The 21,229-nt window shown below is 41.7% G+C and overlaps 1 protein-coding gene across 1 annotated transcript in view; it reads right to left on the bottom strand.

Moving 5' to 3' along the window:
• Positions 1-21,229, bottom strand: part of LOC108796244 (carnosine synthase 1-like) — a 28,131-nt gene continuing 6,902 nt past the window's right edge. Inside the window, exons 2-10 of the mRNA XM_018567704.1 lie at positions 12,923-12,938; positions 11,262-11,520; positions 9,945-10,034; positions 7,755-8,218; positions 7,460-7,664; positions 6,719-6,804; positions 6,255-6,486; positions 4,304-4,587; positions 1-1,381 (exon numbers count right to left, since the gene is read on the bottom strand). Coding sequence (XP_018423206.1) covers positions 11-1,381; positions 4,304-4,587; positions 6,255-6,486; positions 6,719-6,804; positions 7,460-7,664; positions 7,755-8,218; positions 9,945-10,034; positions 11,262-11,520; positions 12,923-12,925 — 2,994 coding nt within the window. The 5' untranslated portion in view covers positions 12,926-12,938 and the 3' untranslated portion in view covers positions 1-10. The remainder of the gene's footprint in view (positions 1,382-4,303; positions 4,588-6,254; positions 6,487-6,718; positions 6,805-7,459; positions 7,665-7,754; positions 8,219-9,944; positions 10,035-11,261; positions 11,521-12,922; positions 12,939-21,229) is intronic.

Below are 21,229 nucleotides of genomic sequence, written 5' to 3'. Positions count from 1 at the left end.
AATGGATTTCTCATTGAAACTCTCCAGTTAAATATGGTACTGGATAGTTCTGCTTGTCAAATCCCAGCACTGAGCATACCCCAAGAAGTCTCTGCCTAGCTTCCTTCTGATTGTTTCCCTCACAGGCCACATTGCCATAAGGTTCCTGATCTGGTCCATGCACTAAATTTCCCTCTAGGCGGTTGAAGCGGATGTGCCCAGCATTATGAAGCTCCGCCAACCTCTGTGGATTTGCTGTGCTACTTAAAGCTTCCTCATGAGACTGTCCTATACACATCAGCCCAACAAGTACTGTAGCCTCTTGGGCACCTTTTTCAGGCAATGCTGGCTCAATGCCACATGACAGTGCCAGAGCCACAAGCACCAGGTCAGTGCCATAGATATGGCGAATCCAGTCTCGTAAATAAAACCCACCCATGCGAGGATTAATTTCTAGTAACCTTGGACCAGATTCAGTCAGTTTAAGCTCCACATTGAAAACCCCAGGATAAAGGCTTAGTGCCTGGCAACTGCGCAATGCAGCCTGAACTAATTGGCAGCGTCTTTCTTGGTTCAGACGGGAGGGAAGGGCTGCTGCTGTTTCAGTAAAACCAGGAAGAAGGGTTGGCCCATTATCAGACACATATGCAGCCAAAAGACGGCCGTTAAGACCTAAAACTAGATCCACATCATGTTCAGTACCAGTAATATATTCAGCTAGGAGAGGTGGGGGTGTAGTTTGGACAGTATCTCTGGTAGGTTGGCTTTCGTCAAGACTGGTTTCTCCATTCTCTACTACTGCCTCAACCATTTCTTCTCCCAAACCTAACCTGACTTCACCATTATAGATTTTACTTTCATCTATTACAATATGTGTTTCATTTTTTGGCCTACAATCGTCGAGATCCACTCCCATTTTTTTAACTAGCTTCCTACACTCTTCTGCATCCTGCACTAAGCGTACACCAACAGCACCTGCACCAGACTCTGGTTTTATAACCAAAGGGTAAGAAAGAATAGATTCTGCAGCTTCTATTCCACCAGTTCCTGGACCCAGAGGGAAACTGGGCACAGCAAATGCCCTGGCATATGGATACGGTGGTGTGTGTGAGGCGCTATTGAAGAGACTTAGCTGTGTCTGTGTCTTGCGCTTGGCAAGTCTCACTGCATTTGGAGGAGGACCAGAAAGACCAAGTAAGTGACTTAGTATGGCGGCAAGAATTGTGCACTCATCCCAGAATGCCATACAGCCAGACAAACAAAGGGCTTTCTCCTTAACTATGGCTAAGATATTCTGAGCATGTTCCTCATCTTCACAATTCCGGTTGTCATAGTCATAGTGGATGAATGAGGCCACAAGAGAAGAGGCAAAGTGGTTCGGATCTGACTCCACCAAATGGATCTGAAGAAAATAGGGGTGTAAAAAGAAGTAAAAGGGTTTATGAGAACACCATTAAAAATAAAGGAATCAAAACAGTATACTATTGCACACAATATGTTACATATGTATGTCAGTCCCTGGTGGGTGCAACCATTGTCAGGGACATGAGACCGAGATGAATCTAGGACCTTCTCACAAGTCCCCCGCCCCCCACATGCACGCACATACAACACAAACATGCGTCGGATGCACTTACCTGCAATAACGAAAAGTGCGCCACACATGTTACATATCGTCTCGAGCGCCGTAGTGAGAGCAATAATTCTAAGGCCATCAATCACTGTTAACACTAAACTACACTATCTAGTGCTCGAAAGACATAGTTACAGTCAGCAACACAATCATTATGCTGTAGCATCTCCAACAGTCTGTACATCCAGTGGCATGGTTTGCCCTGTCCACCTGTAGGGTGCTCCAGATCATGGCCTCATGTTGGAGTATGTGCATCAGCATGTTGCCACTCGTGTGTTAGCATGTGCTAGCATGCATCTCTAATGCTGGGCTTGTTCACAGGCAAAAGAGGGTATTCAACAGACATCCCAACTCTCCCGGACATTCCGGGAGTCTCCCGCTATTAAATAGAGGCCCCCCCCCCCGGCCGCGGTCAGTCACAGAAAAAAAAAACAGCATAGGAATGAATAGCTGGATAGCCATCTAGCCAATAGCAATCTAGCTATTCGTTCCTATGCTGTTTTTTTTTTATTGTCACAGCAGCATCTGTCAGAATACTAAAAGAAAAAAACCCTGTGGATAGCACAGTAAGAAAATAGCTTCTTTGCTATCTGCTTTAATTTCAGGGGGGATGAGGGGTAACAGAGGGCACCTCAGTGAAATAAGAAGAGCACCTCCCTGAAATTACTTAATTACTTTTTTTCAGGTTGGGATCCCTGTATTTAAGCTCCTTCCCTCCTGGTGGCCAGTGCTGTGACATCTTGCCAGCTACACCGTGCCTGAAATTCTGTACTTGCTTTGCCTTTTGCTCACCTGAATTGCCTGATCCTGCTCATGTCTCCTGCCCCGGTTGCTGATTCTGATTGTACCTGTTACTCTTTCTTGCCTGTCATCTGCCTCGACCTCAGTCTGAACTCTGTCCTTCCTTTATCTGCACTCTGCCTCCACAATGTAGTCATCTTGTTTATGGTGGTGCAATCCTGACAGCCATGACCTGGTGTCTGCAACATAGCGCGAGGATTACTAGGGCCATCGGCCCATCACTCCTTGCAGGGTTTTCTGAAGACTATGACTCAATTTCTTGGATAAACCTGCCTCACTTGCCAGGAGTGTCACCTGTAACAACTAGACTGAATTATTTTGTAGCTACAGACAACAGACATTTGTATTGTTTAAAGTGACACAAAACTCAGGAGTTAAATCTTAAAAATGCATTCAAGTACCTTAACTATTAAAGGAGAACTATGAGGTGAGTGCTTTTCACTCGCCTCATAGTTCTAGCCGACCTGTGACAATGAGACTGTTCGCTCACCTCTCGATCCTGTCACGGCTCTCTGCCGTGACAGGGGAGGGGCTGGATTCCCCCCTCCCCGCTCCGATCCGCCAGCGCTGACTGGTGGAATCCAGCTGTCCGTCACGCAGCTGGGCGGATCCAGACATAATTGTCGGGATCCGCTTCAGCTGCGGCGTCTCAGTATACCGCGAGCAGTAGCTCGCGGTATACTGCGGCGTCTCAGTATACCGCGAGCTACAGCTCGCGGTATACTGAGCCTAGGGTAACGGGAGGACACTAGTTTGTGTCCTCCCGTTACCCTAAGGAGAACTATGGGGGAAAGCCTTAACCCCATAGTTCTCCTTTAAAGATGTAACTTATTTGTGTATCACTCAGCTGTAGATTCTCAAACCATCTCTGAATTCGGGCTGATACTGTCCTTCCTTCTGGATAGTGGCTACTTTTGTCCCCATGGTTCCTGTGTGTGTTGTTAAGTAGCCACCAGGGGCGGACTGACCATTCGGGCAGTCGGGCATGGACCGAGGGCCCGCGTGGCTGCGTTTGTCGGTGGATCCAGGAATCAAGTGAGTATTTTGTATTTTTTTTTTTAAATGTTGTATTTTATGTTCCCAGTAGAGCTGCAACAGTCTTGCTCCCATGATGGACTACAATCTCATGTTTAGTTTACTGATTTGTATTGAGATTGTAGTCCATCAAGGGAGCAAGCTTGGAGCGGTGGCTATACAACACACACAGGGGCTATGGGAAACAAAAGCAGCCACCCTCCAGAAGGAAGGATGCACAAATTAAGAGATGATTTGAGGGACTACAGCTGAGTGATGCACAAATAAGTTAGAATTTTGTTATTAGTTAAGGTACTTAAATGCATTATTAAGATTTAACTCCTGAGTTTAGTGTCACTTTAAAATACAGTTAGGGTATGTTCACACCACACAGTGCATAGCACATAACGTGCGTGCGCTGTTGTGAACATGTACTGCCTGCATCATTTTATGGCAACACACACCAACACAATGTGTTGGCATGTACAATCCCTATACAAAGCAAGTTTTTTTGGTCTGTCTGTGTTGTTGTGGCACTGCGTTGGTCAAAACGTGGGGCTGGTGTGGCAAGCCCTTATACATAAAAAGAGATACTGGTAGTTATAAATGTGTCTATGTTAAAGGGTGCTTGAGATACAATGACATACACAGAGCAGTCCATTGTTTAATGGGTTTCATAAGTTGGGAACATATTTTTTATAATGCTGTGAAGATAGTAATAGCGGCTACAACTTTACCTTACACACATGAACACTGAAGCTACAAGCCATTCAGATGGTCCCGTGCCACAAAAAAACAAAGTGTATGTACCTTGAATCTTCAAAAAGCATTCTGTTATTTTTGCCTTTTTAAACACAGTAATAAGTCTCTACCCACCTTTATTCCGTAGTCACGAGCTCCTTGCCAAATAAATCTTTTACTGATGCCCCCAGCTCCAATCACCAGGACCTCTTTCCCTTCCATCATATATGTCATGGAACGTCTCAGCATGGTCTCTATCAAAGGACTTGATGCAGAGCTAACAGTCACAGATTTTGCTGCAGCCAAACTTCCCAAAAGACACTCATGTATTCCACAGCTCTCCAGACAGAGGGCAGTGGTCACACCCAGAACTACTGGTGTCACCATGTAGTCTATGCAAGTAAGCAGAAGGTCAACTCCTAGAGTTAAAATAAAGAGATAATCAGTTATATTCGGGAGAGGTTAGTGGTATCTGGTCAGCCAGTATCCAGATGGTTTCCTGTTTTATGCATGTGCCCATTCATTGAATGTTAGTTTACTCAGTTTCAGCAGGACAGTCCGAAATATAGTACTTCATCATACATGTTACAATCTGTCCGTACAATGTCTGTACAATCAACTTTAGATCTAACAAAATGTATATGTGTAGCCCCATCACCTTTTATGAGGTGGCTACTAGAAATGTAGTGATTGCCAGAGCTGTAGACAGTCTGGATGGATTATAGTTGGCATTTATCTGGTTAATTCCAAGTGCCTGGCATTGGTTGTACCTACCTGAATGGAGTGTGACTCTACTGTAGTGTGGGATGGCCAATGAGGGGCACTGAGTGTATGTACAGTTCACCAGCCAATCACTGGGTCTCTCTCTCAACCAGTGTTGCATGCTGGAATAGGGTACATATACTGGAGGGAATTGCCATTTGCTCAGTCTAGTTTGGGACCAGCCATGGATTAGTCCAGGTTGGGGTGCTGTCCAGCCTGCCCCCAGGCTAGGGACAAGCCCTGGGGGTGGGCAGATGTTGGTTTGCGGGAAGTGTTTTGCTAGGCCTCAGTTATGGAGGAGGTCTGTGCTGTTGCTAGAGGAGGAGAACCAGGAAAGCTGATGGCTGCTGGAGGTGCCTGGAACATAGAGGGCCTCAGGAGAAAGTCAGGTGTCTCTCCTGGTGAAAATTTGTGCTCATCCCTGCTCATCTGCTACTCAAATTCCTATTTGCTGTGCTACAAATTGATCTACACTGAGATGCTAAGAAGGGACTGGTGAGTCTGGAGTCTATGTCTGTACTACCCTGGATTTCTACTATCCCTATACCCTCTCTCCCCAGTGTGAAGAGGTTGATAAAAGTTATTCAGCATTCTACTTCTGGCTTGGATATCAGCTTGGTGGGCACTAGAACAGGGCAGTTAAATGCTAATGGGACAGTTGAAATCCTAAACCCCTAGAAAACTAGTGATGACCCGGGTTATTCTGGTGGCTCCTTCCGAGTTGAGTGCTACCAATGTAATATGAGGACCTAACTGAACAATTCAATCAATTTGTAAACAATCAGACAGGGCCTTGCACTACATGATTTTTGGTAGATCTGAAGGTGATTATAGAATCAGGTTGTAGAGTGGTGAGTTCAAAAAGAAATGGAAGCTTAGTATTTGTTGGATAAGTAATGGTGGTGTTACTATTTTGTATTTTTAGTAAATGTGCAGTCGGCCACTGTCTCTAAGTTATACAAGAGCAATATGTTCATGGTTTTAGTGGCCTTAATTGATAGAAGGTCTTCAGTGAGTATTGAATGGCATATCCATGACGTACATGAACTGGGCCATTTAGGCTCTCACTAACTAACACAGTTTGGGTTCTCCAAGTATGCTATGCACTATACTGGTGAGTGCTGTGCACCTGATTTACTGTGTTTTAAAAGAAAAACTGGTGTCTAGGGATAGTAGGAATAGTAGATCTAACTAACTGTTATGCGCAAGCAGATTGGTCTGCCTTCAAACACATGTATAAATAAAGCCTATCAATTGTAAACAGTCTCATTTTTATTAATACTACAGACTGTATTTAGTCTTCAAGAACTACTGTAATCCTCACCAAGTACATCAGTTTGCACCTTGCTTCCTCCTCTCAGTTTTGGGCTGAGTTTTTTCTCTTCCTCTATTATCATTTTCATGACCCTTTCTGATGTATTTTTGAGTTGGGCCCAAATATTGCTCTTCTGTCCCTCATCATGTATTCCCCATAATTCTAGGGTTGTGTCCAGTGACTGGGGAAGAGCCGATCGATGGCAAACAGGTTTCTCTGCCCGGCCCACTGTACATACCACCTGCAACCGAAGCATCAAAACCCTTATCAATAACAGAAGATATAAGATCAGCAGCACAAGATAAAACAATCACTGATTAGCCAAAAATGCACTATTTACTCATAAAACATTTGAGATAGCGATGATCCATTATGAAAAATCTAAAAGAACTCTTGTCTTCAGGGGCTCAGGATAAGGGTTTGTAGATTGGAGGGGTTACAAGCCCCAGGAGAATGGGGGGCAGCCCCGTTACCTTGCTTAGTATTGGTTGGTCTCCGCGAGATCGGCAGACAACGGCACAGAGACGGATCGCCAGCTCTGGGGGGCGCACGGAGCAGCCTGGGGGGTGGGGCAGAGACAGTAATACAGGAAGAAAGAGGGGGAGAGGGAAGAGAAGCAGAAGTCGAAGAAAGTAGAGAATGATAGAAGCAAAGATGTACAAGGAAGAGAGAAAGAAAGAACTGACCCTCCTTCAATACAGAAGCAATATCTCTCACAAACAAAAAATTTGGGATAAGAAGAGAGAAGTCTCTTCTCAGATTTCTATGCTGCTGTCCTGTGCTGAAAAAAAGATCACCTCTATACCACTAGAAAAGATGTGAAATCTTACCCAGCACAGGAGACAGGCCTTATGATTGAGTAAGGGCCCAGCGAGATACAGAGGAGGTCAAAAAGGACAAGTGTGACAGGGTGTGCAATAAGAGAGGAACATGTTTAATACAGAACATGAAAAAAATGCAGATTGAGTATAAAGCAAGAACAGGAAAACAGGAAATCAAGGTAGAGGTGAAAGGTGATAAGAAAATAAAGAAAAACAAAACCAGTAAAAATAAAAATAAAAAAACAAATTAGACAAAACGTAGAGAGAGAAATGGGGAGGAAGAGACAGAAGGAAAGGGGTATCAGGAGAGGATGCTGCAGAGTATCACTCTCTCTTTGCCCCTCCCATGAAAACAGCAAACAGATTTTCCCTCCCATTAAGTCCCATGCTTACGTGGTATACAGGCAGGAGGCTGTGGTGGCTTGAGTCTGCGTGGGGGCACTGTGGTTATAAAACCCTCAAGCAAAACTGCTTGACCTTCTGGATACTCAGATAGAATGTCTAGCACAGCATCAGACACAGGAGTTGGGTCATGAGTAGCATAAAAGGCTGGTGAAGGAGAAGGTGTTGGATGAGGCCAGCATATCTTCACCACAACCTGAGATAAAATAAAACAATTTATGGAATCTACCGTACATAAGCAGACTTCATAGTTGAGTCCTAACATTAAGAGACATGTCTTGCCTACCTTATGATGACCCTTAATCTTCAGTGATGTAAGAAATGCAGAAATCTCTTGCTGTACTCTTTGTTCTCTCCCCTCCTTTTGAAAAAGTTCCACCATTTTTGTGGATTTAGCGTCCCCATTATGTGTTTTCCAAGGGCTCAACTGATGAGAAGAATTAAGAATCAGGGCAGGAGGAAGTGGAATTTCCTTGTGATCTAGCAAAAGTCGCATGCCCAAAGTATCAGCAAGGAGGTGGGAAAGCTGGGGAGATCCCCCCATTGGGCAGTCCCACTGGTCTTCCAGTAAGAACTGCTCTCCTAACCAGGAGAAGTATGTAACTTTTCGAGGAGGAAAAAATGTATCCAAGAAGGTACGACCCCCAAGATCAAAAGTGATAGCCTGTCTGATGAAGAGGGGAGGTGGGCACACTGAGGCAGGAGGCCGTGGGCAGAACCATGAAGTGGACAGACAGAGGAATATTTTGCCTGAAATAAAAGAAAAAAGTATGTAAGAGAAAAATTGTAAACATTATTTACTCATTTCTTTTAGGGTTTCTACATTTAAAAAAATGCAATGTACATCAAAGGTCTCCAGTCATACTTACACTTTGCTCCCAGGTATCAGTGTACAAAGCTTAAAGCTGAACTCCAGGATACTAGTGAAATTACTTCACAAGTTCCATTAAGTTATACAGTATATTTAATGGAACTGATGGTGTAATTTCACTAGTATGTATACCGTTACAAATGTTAATTTAAAAAAAAAAAGTTTATGAGAAAACTACCTTTTTACTTCTGTGACAGCACAGCTTTAATTGATAAAGTGCATATGATTGGGGAGACATCTAGAAGGTGGCTATGTTAGTTCCATTCTATGTGCAGCGATGCTAGAATGAACTACAATTCCCATCATGCAATGAGAATTGTAGTTGTGAATGGGCTGCGATGTGGGTGAACATGTGGCCAATCTAAACCTTACTGGATGGGACAGAACAGTAATCTCCTGGCCTGTCTATCAAATAACATTGTTGGAGAAACATTATGCAGCTGGTGGGCGTGTCCTGAGTATGGGATTACAGAGTCCTCTCACTACAGCGAGCAGCAGTTAAATTACGTCGCCACTCGCTTACATAAGGAACTACAGTATATTGGTAATGTTACAAGACTGATGGCCATGGAAAGAGCAGGCATAGCACCCACAAGTCCCAAATGTAGATGTGAATGACCTCTTGCTATGATGGATTAAAATGGGGATTAATCAGTGGCTGGATAAAAGCATTGCATACCAGATATATAAAAAGTAAAGGTAATATGTGAACTAGTTAAATATGGAATATCATTTCTGCCCAGAGCTCAGCTTTAATGGAACCACTATTATCAGTTTGATATTATATTGGGCTTGTGACTTCCAAAAAGCTGGATCAGAAATAACAAGCAGTTCTAATATACAAAGAATGTGAGCCCACCTATATATGCACCATCAAAATATATACAGTATATTGGGACAGTTACTTGGTTGTGTTTTTAAATCTTTCTAAATGCAAATAAATATAACATTTTGGGGACCTGAATGCTGACCACAACTGATCTAAATCAATATCAGGAACAGTAAGCATTGTGGACTGCATAAAGATATACACAACATGCTGTCCCCATACAAAGAATACCGTCACATTTGTACCTACAGTCTTGGGAAGGTTTTCCTGCTTTTTTTTATTTTTAATACTAGGATTATATAGGAGGCCACTTGTCAACTCTGACCTTGGAGCAGTCCCTTTACAGTAAATACATTGCAGAGTAACTACATGCAGCCTATAGGCACATGCCGTTATAATAAAAAAAATATGGCACCCAATTTAACAGACCTATATAAACTTTCATCTACTCATAAATAATCTAAGATTTACCAAATTTTTGGTCAAACACCAGAGCTATCAGAATGAAAGTCCAGACTTTATTTTTAGTGTCATTTCATAGAATAGTTGTTATATCCAGTGATCAGAGGACTTCAGAATATTGTGGAACCCCCACATTAAGCACTGAACCACAGGTTGTTCACTTCTGTTTTATGCTATGTGCTATATGACATTTCAAAAATCACTCTTTTTAATTCTGTTTCTACAAAATGTAATATTTTCTTTTCCAGGAAATTTACTTTCAAACCTTATCTTTTCCAAGGGCCCAATGAGTTTTCATTGGCGTATCATCCTACCTGGACACTGTCTCACACCTTCCAGAAGGATAGACATTGTAAGACTTGGAGCTCCTGCAACACAAATTGTAGTGGTGTCCTCTTTATGGCCTGGAAAAAACCCAAAATATTAATGTTTACTGTTAGACTAATATAGGGTAAGTAGAGCTTTTTCTACGTTTTATTATATATTGTTATATTATATATAAAGGCTCTGTTTCCTACTTAGTAGTGCTGCGCAGCACATGTGCATGTTTTCCTACTATCAGGCTTTGAGAAAGAGTCTATCTGAAGAACATTAGACTCTCTAAGTTAACCACCACAACCCAAGGGCAGCATTGGCTTTCTAGATAATAAGAAATATTATTGGGTGTGTGAGTTATCTAAAATAGTTGCTTAGAACATACACGCTACCCTAATAAAGAACGGGTAACCCTAGGACATACATTTTCACAAACACCCCTACACTCCAGGCCATGGATTGAGAAAATGTATCTCCGTACTACATTCCACAACACCATTAATAAAAGCAATCTTACAATCCTTTCATACACTGAATGAAAAATTCAAACTATCTTCTACTCGCAGCCCTCTAACTCCTATAAGAATTGACCCAGAATTCCCAGCAGGCATTTTCCCCCACTTTTTTTAATACCTGGTGGAATAAACAGGCCGTACCAGCACAACCCTTCTTTAAACAAGGCACATTCCTTACTTTATAATAATTAAACGATATAACTGCCTCAGGCATCATACCCCAATGGTCCTCACTATACTAGAAAGCTCACAGATTTTGGGACCTATTGCACCTCCAATGCTCCACTTTAACACCTTATTTCCCACCTATACTTTTGCCTGTTCTAGACATAAACAAACATTATCTCACTAAATGGCTTCATTAACATTAATATACAGGGAATTAACTATAAATTGCATACTAGATAGTATCACTATAGACCTTACACAAAATATCAACAGACATCCCTAATATCTGTTGGAGAGGTCAATTGGACATCTGTTGAACGTGCATACACATTTGACCAATATAGTCCCAAGTACACTGACTACACACAACGTCTACTTCTTCCTGGCCCAATTTCTCTTACACCACACAGACCTGCCGCTCACAGCAGTTAAGCACTCCCTTCCAAAAAGTGTGGTCACAAGATTTTGGATAGCTACTAACACACCCAACCAAAATAATAAATGTTATTATGCAATCTACCAGGACATTTCACCAAGGCTCAGATATTTCACCATCTGGCTATATTTGTTGCTGGTTGGGTCATTCTATTTGACTAAACGTCACCTGAATATTGTATTATTGATATAAGATACCTGTACGTGGTTGGTTGGTCCTGTCTTCTGTCTCCGGCAATCCCGCATTAATCAGAATTCTCTGTAACTCTTTAAACCGCTCAGTAAAATGTGGTTGATGGTCTGTTCCATTGCTGCCATTCTTCACGTCTGGTGAATTGGCAGATGTGCCTTTTTCCCATGGTGGACCATCAGGTGCAACTCCTGGAGCCCACCCATCATTTATGTCTCCATCTTTGGAGTACATAGGGTGATCCAGTATAAGCTGATCAAGTGACAACTGAAGAAAAGAGATAACAAACACAACAGGAAAAAAGTAAACTTTTATTATCCTAAGAACAGCTTGACGATCCGAGATGCCAGGTAACCAAAACAGGTAAAAGTTGAACTGGTACAGAACTTTTGGAAACCTAGTTTTTGTCCATGATGGAAGCACATGTCTCCTGGCTCTGAAACTTCTTGTTGATGGCATAATTTCTTAGCTTTGGATAGAGTGGGAAAGGGTTAGAAACTGCTATGTAGGACTCCATTAGAGAGGCCACCCTCACTACTACTGTTTTAGCAGACAGAAAGTGAATCGAACTCTCCAACAACAACAACACAGACATAAATTTAAAAAATCTGTATTTAGTAGCGTAGGGAAAAGCTAGAACTCCTGTAAGATTTTTTTTATGTCTATGTCCTTTTTGCAGATTTTCCCTCACTTCCTGTCTAGTAAAAAAAACATCAACAGGACAGAAAGTGAGGGTAAATCTTCCTAATGAAGTAAAAACCTGAAGGAATTCTAATCATCCCCTGCTCTATCCAAAAACAAACAAAATTCAGATTGATATGCACTGTTAAAAGCAACCTGGTATGCTAACTCTAAGCCTCCCTACTTATTAGAGAGACTCAGTGCATTGCACCGATGGAGCTGGGGAGTAAAATAAGCTCAGAGCTAAAAGCACCAATTAGCATATTGAGTACTGCGTGTTCAGTGGTTCCTGGAGAACTTAGGAAGTACATGCTGGCAAGTGCCTTCTTTATAGTCAGTTCACAGATTTAAGCACAGTTGGCCAAAATCAAAAAAATCTATAGAAAATTAATAGATTCTTCCATACATGCTAAACAGCATTGATGTAGGAATATGCACTGTTAGCTATTGTATTCAGAGAGCTAGAGCACTTGACAGTCTGCATTTGATATTGTAACAGTTCGGCTGATAATTTTCGATATGGCTCAGTCAATTTTTTTGTCAAGCTTGGTGGTACCAACAGGGCCACACACAACTCAAATTTCGGCCAAAATTGAAGCTGTATATGGCAAGCCTTAGTAATTTAGGTATAGACAGAAGAATAGTGTCACAGAGCACTGACACCTACTTTCACCATATAAAGCAGTTGTAATAAAATAGTTTACACTATATTGAGAAGCACAGGTACATTTAAATGAAGGCGAACTTGAAAATGAATGTGCATGATTAGAAGCCGCAAGGGGCACATGGACATTCAGTTCAATGACACAGGACATGACACTTTCTGAGAAGTATTTATGTAGAAGAAGATGACACAGTAACATTACCAGCTAATCAGCTTAAGAGAGAGACGACAGATAGAGAAAAACAAACACAAGCTGACAAGTGTGCAAAAGAGTTGGACAAAGTAAGACAAGCGTAGGACGATTAGGCATTATATTCTACTTACCATCGCTGTTCTTGTCCTGAAAAGCAAACACACATTACTGTTACAGTCACATTACAACTTGAACCTTGTTATTAAAGATGAGCAAATCCATCTGAGATTCATTGTCAATCAAGAAAATCAGACACTTGAAAAAAAAATTCCTTTTCACATTGATCATTAAATATTTGCTTATCAAACTGTACAATTTAATAAACCTTAATGACTTTTATTAAATTTTACTCATTTTACTCATACAGTTAACATATAATCATGCTGTTCATTTTTAATGAAATTTTATGAAAACCATAAATCACAATTTGCCCCTAAAGTGATAGTGTAATGATCAACTTTGCAGATAGTATGTATATCATCTGCCTACTTTCAGTATGGCTCTACAGAAGACATGTCAAGCTTGAGTTTTTCTGGGCCGTATGCAGCCTTCTTATAATTTTTGGTGTCCTTTGGCCAGTTTTAAAATTCTAACTGAATCAATGTCCATGCTTCCTTATATAATATTGCAGTTAATGTGTATGTATAGCCAAATACATACATGCTTTGGATAGAGTAAGGAAAGATTAAAAGCCATGCCATTTTTATTGTTGTCTGTGCACCTTCTCTATTTTTCCTGGTGACCATTGGCACTGAAACAGAAAGTGATGGTAAATCCAAATTTTTAGATTTGTCACCCAAAAAAAATGAGGTAAGGGTAAATCTTCCAATTGGGGACATCTGTTCAAGTCCTATACATCTTATTTAGGTGTTTCCTGTCACTTCCTGTTGCGCTTCCAAGACAAAAAGTCAGGTAAAATCAGGACACAGACAGCAAAAACTGACAGGGGTTTAACCATTCCCTATGCTATCCACAGCAAAACGTTTTGGCTATACATACCAAAACCAATACTTTAGAAAATGTTGGCACATTTATTATTCAATAAAATATTGTAGCTATAGTTGCTATATATCATCATCACTAAAGTTTTTTTTTTATTGTTTTATAATTTTTATAATTAGTCAGATGTGACTCCCTGTGTGTTTTAATGCTGCTATAGGTAACAGAAAGTTCAGACTTTTTTATCATCACTAAAGCTTTTTAGTATATTTTATAATTAGTCAAATGTGACTCCCTGAGTGTTTAATACTGCTATAGATCACAGAGCATTCAGCCTTTTGTATGCATCACACCCAAACTGAAAGTATAATTGTAGGGATTATTTGTAAATGCAAATTACAGAGGGAAAAGATGTTACACTAATACTCAAAATTATTTGCCTGCTATTCCCTATTGAGGCTCTCTGATATTCCTAAGTATTACATTTAAGGTTATATCAAAGCCTCAAGGGCCACAACTAAGCTTACAGATTCTGGTTAAAAACACAGTAACCTCTAGAAACCGTTTCTAAATCATCTTTTGTAATGTCTGAGCTGGATTTCCATCACAATTTTTTACTAAAGACTTTAGTCTAAATTCAATTCCACTTTGTTGTGTTTTTCAGAAATTAGTAGCCCTGCACTAGGAAACAATAAAACTCGGGTACTGAGTTTTAACTGCAGCAAAAATTATGCACAATTCAGAAAAAAATAGAGAACGCTCTTAGCAGACTCCAGCATCACAGGTCATGAAGACTTATACACAGGGTTGTCACTCATGTTTTGATCCATATATATTCACATAGTTTTATATTTATCTCAAACCTTTAGCGCTGTGACAACACATCACAGGTCATGTGACCTAGGGGCTGCCTGAAACCTAAAGGAACTCTACTTTTCTAACATGTACTGTATATTTGCTACACAAACCACTGTTCAGTTTGTAGTTTCCTAAAACTGGCAAAAAAATTTGCCAGCAATGGCATAGTTCTATTTGTGTACTGTTTTTGTTAAATCTCCCCTCCCCCTTTCCCTCCTGATGTGACTGACGCACTGTTTTTTTTAGATGCAGAGCTTGAAGCCAAATTATACTCAGGCTCTTCAATTTGTTCAGTTCATTTATGTAGCAGCACTCCTGACTAGACATGTGCGCCAGTAAAAAATTTGTTTCATTTCGTTTTCATTCAGGTTTTTCATTAATTTGTTTTTTGGGATCCGGCTCTGAATGTCAATTCGTTTCGGGATTTGGATTCGGACTAAATCCGAATTTTGATTAGCAGTAGTATGTATACATTTTCCCTACGAACGGAAATTCGTACATACAACCGCTAACGAAAATTCAGATTTTTTTAAACTTTTTTTAGTTGATGCTTAACACAATAAAACTTAATTCGGGAAAGGAATTTGGATGCATCCAAAATTTTCATTATTGGAAATTCATATTCGTTTACATTCTTCATTTCTGTCATTTGGAAATTCGGATGCACAAATGCAAAAAGGGACAGTTTCAGATGATGCAGCACCAAAAACAGATCAAAGGATACTATGTCACCAGTACTCCAGACAAATAATTGCGTTTCACAAATTAGTTGTGAAAAACAGTGTCACAGACATATATACCGTTTTGGGGCCCCACAGGTTTCTCAAGAGAGTGACACTTTAGGCTCTACAATAGGATTTGTCAGCCTTAGTGAGAGGCAAGAGAAAAGGACATCACTATTGACAAAGATATTATGGACACTCAGAGGACTCAGTTGAAGCACCGCTTTAATTTATATCAACCTTTAGCACACTTCCGCTTAACTTGTGTATTTTCTCTCTTTGTATCCTTGGTTTGGGAACCTGTGGTTTTGTTTAGGCTGCATCTTGCCAATATTAATTATTTTGTGCCAAGGACATATAGCTTTAGTTTTAAAACAATTTTCACATGATGTTGATTTCACAATATATCTAATATACATATTTGAATGAGTAGTTAACACCTAGAAACATCTAGAATACATTATTAATGATTATGTCAATACATATCAGTTGTTTATCCTAATAAAGTAGAAACTGCTATACAGATGCTCTTGTGTCCATGTCAGTTTCTCTAGCATTATGCTATATGGGTGCACCTTAACCTTTTTCTTCTAGGATAAGTGTGGTATCGAATTTAATTCTGTCTACGACACAATCTGTACGGGAAGATCAATATTACAACACAGAAGATTTCTTGATGTAATCCAGGATTTCTTGGTGTAGATAGTGGAACAGCACCCCATAAAACCATCTGACAGTTCCATTTGAAAAGAATATCCAAACAAGGGTGCATCATAGAGCTCACTACTTGCTGATTAAAAAGTAAAAAAAAAAAAAGTTGCTCACCTTGTATGTAGGCTGTACAGCACCATGTAGTGTATAACACCTAAATTCACTTGTTCCCGTCAGATGCGTGGTATCGAGGCTTTACTATGGACATAGATGAACTGGAGTGATATCCACCAGCATTTCACGGTTTGTAAACATTCCTGATGCTGCAAAGACTGTATATGGACTGTTGAAAAGCTTTCAGAACAGGGGATTGTTTGGAAGCTTTACAACACTCCATATATAGACTTTGCAGGATCTGGAATATTTACATAATCTAAAATTGCAGATGCTCAAAAAGGAGACAAGCCGGATGGTATAAGATATCAGCGGCTCAAGCAAAGTAGCTGCAATATAACTTTTAAGAAAGAGCAAGGGATCAAAAAAGTTCACAAATTAAAAAGGGGTCGATCCTTATCAGGCATGAGTATGTGCTTGTGTATGTTTTTAAGATATGTTTTATTATGTTTAATTAAAATGTTGTTTTAACTTTATCAAGAAGACGTATTTTTACATATGTTATACTGTTGCAGTTTACATTTACTGTAATGTAGCACCCCTTGTGATATTCATTGGTTCTGTTTGACTGCCCTTTTTACCAAAATAATATGCATTCTATACTGTCTTATAGCTTGACTATTATATTGTTAAAAATCAATTCTAAACATATTGAAGACAAAATGTGGTAACAAAGTTTAGGTTTTTTTTTCTGCTGTGTGTACAGTGCTTTAATCTGTAAATCTAATTGTCTGCTGAACAGCAAAGCAAACCCAAGAACTAGAGGACCTTTAGGCTGCTTTTAAGAAGATTGCACTGCATTTAGACTGGGTGCATAGTTTAGATTTCTTTATCTTCTCCTCATCAATGAAAGCAGTTGTATCATGGCTCATATGGCCTCTGTCTCTTTTAAAATATGTGGCTCCAGCAGTAATGATAGCGCTTGACTGACATAAAAACTACTAATGCCCTTTGTTGTCATCTATTCATTTATTGTATTCTTAATCTACCCCCAGATGGGTCTTTGCCATCGTGGTTGCAGTGTTATCTTTGTGTCTCTATGAGGTGCAGTTTGTCGATAGCAATAAAACAGCAGTTTTTTAATTCTGAGCCTGGCCCTAAAGTTAGGGATGCACTGATACCAGTATCCCTGCCGATACCGGGAATTTTGACGAATACTCGTACTCCTGAAAATGCTCCGATACTAAGTGCCGATACCGGCACTTTAAGTTTTAAAATAGATTTGGCTGCCGTAAGGTCCTGCGCTTGCTGGGGACCTTGCATCAGCCTTGCGCGGATGCTTACAGTGCCAGTCCGGCTGTACATCTCCTCCTTCTCGCTGCCCGCACCCACCCGCACAGCCCTGGTGAGCCCACAAAGTGCTGGGGAGATCTGCACCTGTCCTGGTGAGACCACACGCTGACCTGGTGAGAGCGCACAGCCCTGGTGAGACCCGCACGCAGCCCTGGTGAGACCGCACCCAGCCTGGTGAGAACCACATGCAGCCCTGGTAAAACCGCACATAGCCCTGGTGAGACCACACAGCCATGGTGAGACTTGTATGCAGCTCTGGTGAGACTGCACAGCCATGGTGATACCCGCGTGCATCCCTGGTGAGGCCACACAGCTTCATATTATTCTGCATTACTGTATAAGGCATTGCTGGGAATTATAGTCTTCTATAGCTGGTGGTATTCTGCATTGATGTATAATGTATTGGTTGGATTTTAGTCCCTCTACAGCTTGAAGTCAGTGGTAGAACTACAGGGTGGCAGCTGCGACTGGGCCCTGGCGCTCCACCACTACAATCGGCAAGTTCTTGAGAAAAAGTATCAGTATTCGTACTCGGTCTTGAAAAAATGGTACTGTGCATACCTACCTAAAGTTTTATTGTCTGTGAAATATGTAGAGTTCATTCTGCCGGTAAGACCACTATTTTTACACTTTTTTAACAGAACATTTTGTCCAGGAAAAGTGTCAATAAGCTGAAGATACGCCCAAATGTCTCTTACATAAAGCGGGACTAAACCTACCAATGTAACCGCTTCCCAAAAAAAAGCTCAAGTTCGTAATATTCAGTGAATGGTAATAAATCCTTCAATAATGAAGAACTCCGGGCATATGAAAAGTTAACACTTGCAGTGGGGCTACCTCTGGACTGCAAGGGTTATGTGCTCATTTTGGTCTAGGATCTAAAATACCAAAGATATGCTCACGTAATCCTTGATCCCATCAGGCTGCTAGACTGGTCCTTTCAGCCTCTCTTCCCCTCTGCTCTGGCAGGCAAAGGTCCAGTGAGTCATCGCGTCTAATACTGTATATCAGACGTGAGGACACAGAGGGGCAATCCACCACCGGAGCGGAGGGGGAGATAGGATGCAGGGATCATTCTAGCAGCAAGGGGGGACCCAAGATAGGGTGAGTATATCTTTATTATTTTAGACCCTAGACCAAAACGAGCACTTACCCCTCACAATGTGGGGGTAGCCTCACTGAAAGGGTTAAGATTTCATATGCTTGGAGTTCTTCTTTAAATATATCATTCATCAAGGTATCACACTCATGGCAACTTGCTGAGCGACAGTGACACAAATGCAGTCAGCAGCCACACAATAATATTTCATACAGGTTAACAGCAACTTTACTACTCAGTAATCAGGCACCAGTAAAAACTAGTAGGTTTTATGGACCAGCTCGGTAGGGATATGGTGGCGGACCTTCCTGCATAGCCCACCTGTGACTCTCTATGGTGGGCTCTGCAGGGTCCCAGGTGGGCTGATCTGGTCGCCGGGGTCCCTTTCCCTGCACCTCCTCCCAACTATTCTTACCTGCTGCTGCTGGGGCCCGGCCTCCTCCACCCCCTTCCCTGTCACCTCTGCCATGCTGCCCCAGTACAGTTGATACCCATGTAAGAGGCTGCCCAGACCCCTCACATGGGTACTGGCCATACCCCCCTGATGGTGTTCTATCAAAGGTTGTGACTACGTTAGAATGTGTGACCAGTGACGTGGTCACGCGTTTTAACGTAATCCCGCCCAGTTTTTCGGCGGTGGAATGTGTGACCCCAAATAGGTGAAGCATTCCAGCGCTTTCCCAGCTGTTCCAGGGCAGATCGGCATCGCAAATCGCATGTGCAGGAGAACCGATCTGTCCTGGAACTGCTGATCGGTCCTGAAATGTCACTCACTTTGTGAGTGTGGTGGAATGTGAGATCGCAGTCAGAGAGAAGTGACATTTCAGGACCGAACAGCTGTTCCAGGACAGATCGGTTCTCTTGCACATGCGACTTGCGATCTGCCCTGGAACAGTGGAGAAAGCGTTGGAGTGCTTCACCTATTCCACCGCCAAAAAACTGGGCGAGATTACGTTCCAACGTAGTCTCAAACTGTGATAGAACAGAGGCCTGTCTGTAATCATTTAATCAGAGAAATAGATTATAATAGAGAACATTACAGTGTAATATTCCCCATATTAATCCATTTGTCTAATTACATGAAATAGCAGTACACAACAGAGAAATAGATTATAATAGGGAACATTACAGTGTAATATTCCCCATTATAATCCACTTGTCTAATTACACGAAGTAAGAGCCCCCCCTTCCCCTGCTCGGACTCACCCTGCCAAGATAGCAGCAGCCATGTGTCGATGTGTGCACTGCAGGGGGCGGGGCTGTTACTATGGACGCGGCCGGGAGGGGAGGCGAGTCACAGGACCCACCCCTTCACTGAGAAGCCCTTCGTCAGTGCGGGGCCCCGGTGTTCTAACACTGCACTGCCCCATATTGCAGGACCGGACCCCACTGAGGCTGTGGGGGTGCCCAGGACCAGACCCCACCGGGCCCCCCCCCCACAGCCTCAGGCCCCGGTAGCCTGAGGCTGCGGTAGTTCCGCCACTGGATGTCCAACACCATCACCCCGATCACAGCGAGTTTAAAACACCACATGACCGATGCAAGGGTCCTTTTAATCATTTTGTCGGTCACTAGGTGGTTCCATGAGGCTATAACATACAGTTTTGCATCTGCATGTAGCTCATGTAGAGCCAAAGGAATTCTCATCGCTGCAATTCCTTAGCCGCCATCAGGACTCCCCAGGTGCTGGTCTAATAGGTGCATCTCCACCTTGGAATGTAGTAGAATGTGAACGGACCGCACTATCCAGAGAATTCCAATATTACAGACTTTTTTGAAATTCACAGTAAATCCAGTGTAACAGTGGATAAAACAGCAAATACCAGCACCGCAAGCCCCCAACCACCTACAACCTCTCACATTCAGAGAGGATGTAGCTGGTTGGGGGCTTGCAGTGCTGGTATTTGCTGTTTTATACACTTTTATCCACAGTCACACTGGATTTGCTGTGAATTTTAATAAAGTCTGTAGTGCTGGAATTCTCTGGATAGTGCGGTCTGTTCATATACTACTGCATGTAGCTCATAATGCATATTATCACAATGCATTGTCTTCCCATGTCTAATAATTGAGATCTTAAGATACATCAAACATATTCCCTCTGATTTAAGAAAAATGAGTGGTGGTCCCCAGTAAGTGTTGAGTCTGTAAAGACCTGTCCACCTTCCTAGTGAGTTGTAGTTGCACAGTCTGTGAAGATTCTTTGATGGCTTGTGTGGAGTTGATTACCTTTATCTACACCTCAAGCTTACAGGGTCCTGTCAAACTCATCGGCAGCTAGGTGTTAGTTCATGTCTGCAGGCCTAAGCTGTCTTTTTTTTTAAATTCTTTACTTACTTAGAATACAGAAACAGCAAGAGAAATCATTGTGAACAAATAACCAACAAATGAAGCTATGAAACAAAAAATGTAGGAGATATTCAGCACAGATCAGACTGACATATGCCAGGGAAGTAAAACCCAACACTCGTGAATACTGCAGCTTGACGTAAACAGGTTCTCCCTGACCGCCAACATTTTCACTTTTATATTTATATCTTAGGAATGCAAACTATGCAAGATTAAGAAAAACTAAACAAATTACACCTATCTAACCGAAGAAGGAAGAAAACGTAGCTAGTAAGGTAGGAAAAGAGAAAATTAAGATGAAGAGAAGAGCACCAGAGGCAAAGAAATGAGGGGAGTAACGAAAGAAAGAAAAA

Source organism: Nanorana parkeri, unplaced genomic scaffold, assembly GCF_000935625.1.
Source record: "Nanorana parkeri isolate BGI_ZX_2015 unplaced genomic scaffold, ASM93562v1 scaffold1084, whole genome shotgun sequence".
Taxonomy (NCBI): Eukaryota; Metazoa; Chordata; class Amphibia; order Anura; family Dicroglossidae; genus Nanorana; species Nanorana parkeri.
Note: the sequence above shows the minus strand (reverse complement) of the source record. Positions and strands in the feature narration are given on the sequence as shown.